The sequence below is a fragment of the Sinohyriopsis cumingii genome, chromosome 4 (assembly GCF_028554795.1).
Source record: "Sinohyriopsis cumingii isolate HCF-2022 chromosome 4, ASM2855479v2, whole genome shotgun sequence".
Lineage (NCBI taxonomy): Eukaryota > Metazoa > Mollusca > Bivalvia > Unionida > Unionidae > Sinohyriopsis > Sinohyriopsis cumingii.
The window spans coordinates 145,499,867-145,510,231 of record NC_142964.1 but is presented as its reverse complement, the minus strand read 5'-3'; the positions used below and the strand labels follow the sequence as shown (position 1 = coordinate 145,510,231).

Below are 10,365 nucleotides of genomic sequence, written 5' to 3'. Positions count from 1 at the left end.
ATTTTAACTGAATTTCCACCATATATTCGAAAAATAATAACTATGCACTTGAAGTACAGGCTTGAAATATCACGTGATATTTTATTCCAGCTATGCCTATGTCCTTCGTGATAAATCTTTGCATGCGTTGGGTTTTGTTTTGGATACGGTCTGTTATATCGCCTTGAGTTTGGGATTAATCTCACTATATAAATCATTTCCAACGCGTATGTGCTTCCTTAAATTTGCAATGTGATACATCGGTAGATGATCAAACAGTGTTTATAAGATGAGACACGTGGTACTAATACAAAGTTATATAATTAACACGTACCGCTGAATAAAGTTCAATTCTTTCGAAAGCGGGAGAAAAAACCAACCCCCAACCCCCAGTTTTTACTATCTTTCACCCTTTTCTTTCTCGTTCGCTCGAACCCGTCGGTTATAGATTACAACTCCAAAATGAGTCAAAAGTAATATGATCTATGAGAGGGCGATATTATTCGTTGCAAGTGTCTGTTTAGCTGCCTTGTCTGTGCATTAATACTAGCTTTCATTGAGCCACATAAAACCGATAAAGGAAAGTAAAAGCTGATTTTAACCACACATATTGTACATCACTCTCATAAACATTTTCATCATGTGTGCCTATTTTAAATGTCAACTCAGTGAAAGAAAACATTTTCAATTCCACTTCAGTTATTCTCAAGCAATTTTTCTCCAGCTAAAATACTATATAAGAAACAAAGACAGAATAAATAATGTCATCCGATTTCTGTCCTTCTTCAAGCGTACTCCTTGCATACGCAACTAAACTGGACAAGACTTGCTGAGATTTAGTATAAGAAAAATAAATTAAGTGAGCTAGCAGCCTGATTTATTTGTAAATATATAAATATCGTCATAGCCAGATTTATTTGGAAATAGATAAATATCGTCATATCCAGGGCTTCGTATTTAACTCCGAAATAAAATAAAGTATATGACTCTTAGAACATACGAACGTAACATTTATATACGTTTACTGAATGTAATGCCCAGAATAGTAAGAATGTTGGATCCGTTGTCATGTCACTGATTTGTTGTACTTGTATATAAGAAGACCCATTCTCCCTTTTATCCCCCAGTTGGTCAGTACCGATACAATCTCTGGACGTTGAAGTGGTCTTTAACAAGAAAGAGCGAGAGAGAGGATATGGAAAGAAATGATACGGTTGGTGAACGTTTCTGATCTTCTTTGCTTTAATTGCTATGTTTACGTTTAATATTTAACAGCCGAATAAATTATAATCTTATTTGATTTAAATATTTTTTCTCCTTACTTTAACTCTGCGTGACCATGACGACCATGTAGTTCAATTATCCCACCCTACTGACATGTGCGCGCAGACACACACACACACACACGCTCGTGTGATTGTAACTGTATATAGGGTAATGTTATTATAACCGAATGGACTTAGCTTTAAATAACAATTTTAAATATTAACATATTCAACTTGTTTTACGGTAAATTTTAAGATGGATATCTCGTATTCCATTCATAAGTTTTATCGAAAATGCATACAAAGATGCATTGAACATGTGTGTGTGTGTGTGTGTGCTAAAAAGCAACTAAAATTTCATTTAAGAAAAAAATGCAGAGGTAATTACTGTTGCAGAAGTACAGCAGCAGATATTTATAATTTGACTCTTTCTTGGATTCAGGCAGGAAAACTTGACCTATAAATAAGGATTTGTTATGCATAAGTGTCTTCAGCTTATGACTTCAAGCAAAAAGGGGAAGATACAGGACAGAAAAAGAGGCAGGTTTTAAAACCTGACTTTGAAAAGAAATATGTATTATTTGTGTCACTTTAGTTGCCAACATTTGATATTCAGATTTTTTACTTTATTAAAAATAAATTTATGTTGGAAACTATGTACTCACTTGGTAAATGTTTTAAATGGAAAGCACCAACTTTTCAGCCATAATTTATTAAGTTTAAGATCAAATATGTGTTTAAACCCAACCCCCTCAAGAGTTTTGAAAAAGGGTACGGTATGTATGTTGTTTGAAAATGTTTTTTAAACGTTCTTTACTGAACAGAAGAAGGGGTGCTGGTACGTGATATTTGTTATAAAACATAATTATTGGTTATTATTTTTTATAAAAAGAAAAGATACATCTTATAGTTAATAATTATTAAATATATGCCTCAAAATTTGAAATGGTCTAATCATATTTTAGATAAATTATCTAATGTATCATTTGTGAATATTTTCAATGATTTATTCAATTCTTTGTTGAAACTAGACTTGTTACAATTTTGACTTTGTAAAATGCATGTATGTCAACAGTCGTAAGTCGTAGAGGACCCAGATACATTTGAACAGGGTTTTCGCATCGTGAATATCAAATAAATAAATTAGGAACGAGTTAGAAGGCAGAATGATGTATCTGTGCATGTGCTACAATAAGACACAGTAATTGCAATTTTAATATTTTGTAAATATATACCCAAATTTTAATTTTCATTTAGTATATATTATCCCATATACACCGCTGCACGTCAAAGACAAACAAGACGATGTTGTACAAGACTTTCACGTATTTCATCACACCAGAAAGTAAAAAATAGTTGCAAAGCAAACTGATTGATCTCTGGTATGTGATACTTTGCTAATAAAATATATAATGCATCGTGCTAACTAAGCTCATTTGCAATGTATGATTTTATTTTAAACAAAGATTGCATATAAACACATTTTAATATTTTTTTTAACTCTCATATTGCAAGCATATCAAAATGTTATAGTACAAATATCAAGAATATGCTGTGTGTTTACTTCTTCCTAACTTTCTTGGGAATGGATATTTAAAGATTTTATTTCATTTTAAAATTATCATTAATATTTCTATTAATATAACCGGTCATTTTTCAATTACATGTTAAGTGTAGTAAATTATCCCCAATAAGAAAAGGTTTTAGCACGAGGTCACACTTCTTCCTATCCACATGCGTATGAAATTCATATACATGTATTTGGGATGAAAAATTATTTCATCGTATTTTTGGGGTTGTGGATATTTTTATTTGGGATGTATACACATCTCTTGTCATTGTTGTGTTTTTGTTTTTTGTCTTCTTTTTCTTCTTATATGTGTATGATATGTTGGGGGCTTTGAAAGTTTGATCTGTGATGAGATTAAGTATCACCATCATCAAATCCAACACAAGACTTTTTGCAGATGACTATATAGTCTACCGAGAAATAAATGTCTCCAAGGACTGTGAGATCCTTCACGAAGACCTGAACCAACTGGCCCTCTGGGAAAGAACTTGGGGTATGTCGTTCCATCCAGAAAAATGCAGCATCCTAAGAGTTTACAGGAAAAAAATCACCAATCTTGTCCGAATATACTCTTAAGGGGCACAAGTTAGCCAATGAGCAGGCAACAAAATATCTCGGGGTGGAATTGTCTAGAGACCTCTCTTGGAAAAGGCACATAGACAAGATAGTGAAAAAAGGGAACAGTAAACTTGGTTTCCTGCGACGCAACCTCCAAATCAACAATGAAAAAGTAAAAAGTGCGGAATATTTCACTCTGGTTCGACCAGGTCTTGAGTATTGCTCGACTGTGGGGAACCCACGTAGTGAAGTTCTAGCAAATAAGATAGAGATGGTTCAGAGGAGAGAGGCTAGGTTTACCACAAATAAATATCGTAACACTAGAAGTATCAGTGCAATGCTCAACCATCTCCAGTGGGAATCACTCGAATCCAGGCGAACCAAGGCCCAGCTAACCAAGATGTACAAGATTGCGAACAACCTAGTGGACATACCAGCAGACAAATACCTGACCCTGGCATATATCCAAACTAGGGCAAACCACAGGAAAAAGTTCCAATTAAAGTCAGCATCGACAAATTGTTTCAAGTTCAGCTTCTTCAAATGTACAATAGGGTCTTGGAACAAATTACCATCAATAATTGCAGAAGCTCCTGACTTGGTATCTCACAAGCAGGAGCTTTCCAAAATCACATTCTAATGAACTAGTCAGCCACAAGTAAAACCTAGTGATTATCAGGGCTATGCCGGTTGAGGTTCCATATCTCATTGCCAATACGGTAGCCGGATTGATCTGAGTATGAAGGGACGAAAACGTACACTGACACACTTTTACTTATTTCTGCCTTTCCTATCATTACTGTTCTGACTGTCCTATCACTTCCATCTTTACTTTATCTTTGACCACGTACCACCCGTTGCTAAATAGTCAAGTGTGACTGCGTCAACGTATTTATAGATAGATAGATAGATAAAAGGATACATCTCCACCCACCCGTCTCCACACTAACAATTGTAGGGGAAAATTCTAACGCATACATTATAAATCCTAACCTCGCGGGCTGTTTGTACCTTATTTCATGTCTTTCTGGTAGACTAACCTCTTCTACTTACTTTATGTTTTCTGGCTGAGTACAACATATATGTAACATGAGAAAAGATTGCCGAGAAGACGTCAAATATCTCAATGGGCCACTCGCAGTTTATCCTTTCACAAACGTGCATTTACTCACCCCTCGAGACAATAATGGAATCGCCGTTTCTTGCTTGTATCATTTGCACACAGATAACAGCGACACATTCTATGCATGTATACTGTGAACCTAATGACACTACATCACTCGAGATATTCCATGGGATTGGAACAGCAGCGTGTTCAAAGAGATTATATATTCAGACGTTATTTGCTGGGAATGTAAGTATTTCTGGAAATAAGTAAACCATTCTATAGAAACAAGGTGACGATAAAAACTAGCAACAGCCACTTATCATTCACCTATATTCGTACTGCTACTACGTAAAGTTCGGACGAGATCAAGCAGGAAGTGACACATTTTAGGATGGCGGAAAGTCGGGCCATTTTAAGCAAAGAATTGGAGTGTCCCATTTGTTTGGAAATTTTTAATTCCCCGAAATGCATCCCATGCATGCACACATTTTGTGAGAAATGCATATGTAAGCATGCGAGTATTCTAAGTGAGGAGGGGGTACAGGTGGCCACAATTTCGTGCCCTGTATGTGGAAGTCCTATACACGCTCTCGCAACAAATGAAAGCCCGAATGACTGGGCCGCCAAACTTCCAAACAATTCCGTTTTACTCTCACTTTCCGCATCAAAGATGGCTGACAATGATGCTCCTGTGCACTGCGAGCCATGTTTAACACTTGCAGAACGGAATATTTCTGTGGCATTCTGTGTCACATGTTCCGAGTATCTATGTCAAGCCTGTTATAAGTCTCACAAAAGTTTCAAGATGAGCAGGGATCATCAGATCACAGTTCAGTCAGTTATGGGACACCAAATTTCGAATTCAAAACAAGACGCTATGTATATATGCCAAACACACGGAGACAAATTGATTTACTTCTGTTCAGAACACAGGGAGATCTGCTGCATGCAGTGTGCCCTCAAGGATCACAGGAAATGTAAGCAACTGTTGTCTGCAGAAGGACTAGTAAAGGATGTGACAGACAGCCAAGATTTCAAGGAAACACTTGAAAACTTAGATATGCTTAGGAAGATGTTTCTTGTATTGACTGATAATAGGACGAAAACTCTTGAAACTATTCAGCAGCAAAAGTCGGATGTCATTAAGTTAATCAAAGATTGGTCTAGTTTGATAAAAGAGCGAGTGGACAAACTTGAGACTACTACGATACACGAACTTCAACAGCTATGCAAAGAAAGAATGATTATAATCTCTAATCAAGTTGTGGAATGTAAAAGCGCTATTGCAGCCATTGAAACTTCTCAAACAATGCTAATCGAATCCACGAAATCAGATGACGAAGCCAGAATATTCGTGACACTGACCAAAATATCACAACAACTTCTGAAGTACCTACAAAAGTATGACAGGATTGAGAATAGATCCAACGAGATTCGAATTGGTTTTAATGGGAACAAGAATTTGGAAGAAATTATCCAAACTCCAGGTGCATTGGGTCAATTGTCATGTAAAAAGTCCAGGATCTCTAAAATGTTTCCTGTCTGTTCATTTAAAGGGGACTTTATGAAGCCATCACGTGTTCATTTAAACACCGCCATAACCTTCAAAGCTGAGCACCGTGATGATGATAATGCGTGCAATATTACTTCAGGTGTTTATCTTCCTGATAAAAGAATTGTACTATATGATGAGGGAAATGCGAAGATTAAGCTTTTTGATAAACATTTTCATTTCGTATCATATTTAGGGTTCAGTGTGTTTGATAAGCCAATGCTCATTTGCATTGTGGACGAAGGTACTGTGGCCGCATCTGCATGCACGATTATGAAAGGGGGTATACTTTTCGTATCAGTGACCGACAGCCTGAAGAAAGTAAGAAAGATTGATGTCGAAAATAGGTCTTATGGAATCGCCTCCTATCAAAAAAATATTATGGTATGTACTGGTGGAGATTCGATCCTAAGATGTGATGCTTCCTATAAAGTCTCCAAAATAATTCCATCATTCGACAGCCATGTCTACAAAGCTATTGCTCTCAGCCCAGATGGTCAAAGGATTCATTACACAGTTAAAGATAAAATTGTTACAATGGATATGAATGGCGAAAAGTTGGAAACATTTGAAAGTATTGAACTCAAAGGCGTGGTTGCAATAACTGTAGATAAAAATGGAATCATCTACTGTTGTGGTCAACAGTCCAATAATGTTGTTCTGTTTAGTCCAGAAGGACGGCAACTGTGCGTGCTGTTGTCATGTGAGCATGGATTAAAGAACCCTATAGGCATATGTTTGAACGATAGGAACAACAAACTTCTTGTGTTTGAAAGTAAGTCATCGGAAGTGAAGATTTTTACACTAGTTTGATTATCCAAAATTTATCAAAATTTTCTCTTCAATCTAATTATTAGGTCTAATTAATTATCATCATCTCAGCAAGTCAGAAAAGCCGTTTCACTTTCATTATAGCTAGAACACGGTTATAGAGTAGACGCATGAGGTCAATATATAAACATTTGTAGTGCGCGTTATTAGTAATGATGCTGTCTTTCTTTGTATCCAATACAAGTATTTATTAAGTAGTAATAACTCAACTTTATGTCAGTATTGACATAAAACGATCCAGCTAAAGGCGAAATCGAACGCTTGTTTTGTTACGTTCTTGCATACCACGCAAAATGTATTCAATCACAAAGCCGATTCAGATACAGTACATGCTCCAGCAGGTGTGTATAATATGAAAACGGCAGTTTTCAAAAATGTGAATCAAATGTGGTAATTTGTATATCCACCTTCTCATCCCTCCTCAAGTCTATCTATCTATATATGCATCTATCTATCTATCTATCGTAAAACAATTAAGTTAGATAATGCAGATATAATTGGAATCAAGTGCTTGCCATAAGAAGCATCACGATAGCCAGCTTAGTTGATCCAAAAATAGTAATCGAACCCTCCTACTTTGGTCAGGAGTCCGGCACGCTCACGACATATACACTTCCATTATTCAGTTCTTACAAAATACACTTGTTAGTATGTATGTATGTATGTATGTATGTATGTATCCTTTAAACTCTAATCAGTCTAATGTATTGCATCGTCTGTTTGGTTAATTTGTTCATTGCTATCCTATGTCTTTACGTTTTCTTTTATTTAGTTGGTATTTATAAAATATGAAAATATATTCTTTTCCCATTGTTATGTTTCTTATCTCAACGTCTGTTTCTACCTACCCAGTCACTTTGCTTCTGCTTATCTATAAATCTGTCTTAATTTCTGTATGATTTTGGCCTTGCGATTCTTTCAACAAAATATGTTTGGAGGGTGGACAGAGCATGGAGTTATATGACATAATCTCTCTATATATATCTTTCTCTCTCTCTCTCTCTCTCTCTCTCTCTCTCTCTCATACACACACAAAAGCGCGCATTGTGTCAAACGAGATAACTGATGCTGATTATGGCATTCCTATAAGAGTGAAAAGAAGACTTTGAGAAGACGAATTTCGTTACCATCATTGTCATCACCTGGCAGGTAAAAGTATGGTCTTTATTATAATAGTAATAATAATAATGATAATAATAATAGGCATTGTTATAATTATCATCATCATCATCATGATGGAAGCAGCAACAATGAAAAGTATTGAAGTATTGGAACCGTAGTAGAAGTGATAATGGTATCACACATTATGTGTGTAATGTTTCATAGGTTTCTAACCTTTGGTAAAGTTGGTATTGTTGTTAAAATTAGAAGCAGAGAGGGTGAACAGACCTTTTGTTGAAACGTCATTTTCGAAAAATAAAGCTTCCTACGAAAACGAAACAAGTAAGGTCAATAACATAAAATCGAAGCCTCTAACTTATCGAGAGTTTCTCTAACTGGGTTAGTATTTTTGTTACTTTATCTTTGTCGTTCATGTTTTTCTAAATTTGTATGTGTGTTCGTTTACCAGCTGGAGGTTTCATTGAGTTCGCACCCTCTCTGCTGCTATAAATGTGTGAGTAATTAAATCAATTTCTCAACCAAATATTTTATCAAGACCTATACGACATTGTGATCAAGGATCATGCAAATATATTGTTATAAATCCGTGTGGAATAGATTGTGCTTTTGAAAAGAAGTTTTTGAACCTAATCGTATCCTTATCCCCACTGCACCAAGTCTGATGAATATTTCGCAGAGTATGTGTATCGACTCCATTAAACACAACTAAAATATTACAATTATCTCTGATCACTTTAGGTATTTGTGTCTATCGCTGAGTAACATAAATCAAGTCTGTATTTTTATGTCTGCCTCAAGAAAATATCCGAGCTGGATTTGACTGTTTTTCCAGTATTATATCATCGTATAATACGAGATTATTAATAAATCCATCGAGGTCATCTATAGATGGAGCTTCATCAATATCGGTGATAAAATTAATAATATCATTACCATCTTCGTCCAACAATTTGCGTTTTCATTAAATTATTTAAGTCCATCGTAACATCTCTGATCATCAACTGACGGAATACGACTTATCCCATTTGAGCCATCTCATTATCAGATTAAGTAATAATTGTGTCTTACCAGACCCAGATGGACCTATGATATATGCCGTGATAGAATTCGGTAGGACTGGATGATGTTTTACTGGCTCTTGCTTTCGTGTCGCTGAGAAATCAATGACATCCATATTATACAATATAATAAATAATATAGATTTATACTGTGTTCGATGTAGAGCATCCACCCCAACAATTGGATTAACAACAATAATAACAACAAAACAAATAAGCGTGCACGTAAAAGTAAATGTATAAAATGTAGTATTTCTAATAATACAATCGGTGGTGATATCGCTGCTTCATTAAGAAAATACCAGAAACTCCATGGGCTAAATACTCAGGAGAAAAACATCTTCCAGGATATAATTATTGTCGTCCTGGAACCCGACTTTATATCCAACTTGACGAGCGAGATCAACCAAGACTTGGAGAGTATCCAATAAATGCTATTGATCAAGCATGTCATGTTCATGACGTAGCTTATAAAAATCCAGATCTGCAACAACGACATATTGCAGATTTAAAGTTGATTCACTCGTCAAATTCCATACAAAATAAATCTTTTAGAGAATCAGGAGTTAATTGGTTGATAACATCTGCGACGAAAGGTCACCTAGTATTAGGAGCTGCTAATTAATTAACCGATTATTAAAATAATGGAATCAATTTGTTATAGCCCAAGAGGATATTGGAGGGGTAGATCATCGATTAGTACACTTGCTGATACAGCAAATGTTACACGTTCTATTGCTGCAAAATTAGCACGAGAGGCAATATGGCAAATTAACTACAGCCACCTAAACAGATTTAGCATGCACATGTTGATGTCAGCACTGCTGATGAAGTTCCTCAAGCAGATATATTGTTTTACCACACATTATCAAATTAAGCGATAATTGTGTTTTACCTGACCCGTTGACTGTCGTTGACGATGCAAGTAGATATATGGTAGCAGAGCCGTTATCAACTTAGACAGCATATGAAGTTGTATCTGCTTTCAAACGAATTTATCAACAAGGACCCCTGCGATGGCCATAGTTACCACAGGTTAATCCTGGCAACAAATTTCTTGGTGTAGTATCATCTCTGATGAAAAAACTTAATGTCAAAATTAGACGAGGACATAATGCAATTCATCGTGATCAGGCAATCGTTGAACGATTTAATTGAACACTTGCTGAGCGGTTATTTGGATATCAATATGCGACGGAAATAATTCAGAAAGATATGAGATCTCGTGAATTGCAAGATTACCAAGTGTGATAGCTGCGTTAAATAATAAAATTACTCAAACAACTGCCATGAAACCCATTAATGCAATTACAAAAAGCACA

At 35.6% G+C, this 10,365-nt stretch overlaps 1 protein-coding gene across 1 annotated transcript; it reads left to right on the top strand.

Moving 5' to 3' along the window:
• Nucleotides 1-4,632: 4,632 nt before the first annotated feature.
• Nucleotides 4,633-7,662, top strand: LOC149802277 (uncharacterized). The gene has a single exon (XM_089956701.1). The coding sequence runs from the start codon at nt 4,872-4,874 to the stop codon at nt 6,843-6,845; it is 1,974 nt and encodes a 657-aa protein (XP_089812827.1). The 5' UTR covers nt 4,633-4,871; the 3' UTR covers nt 6,846-7,662.
• Nucleotides 7,663-10,365: the final 2,703 nt, after the last annotated feature.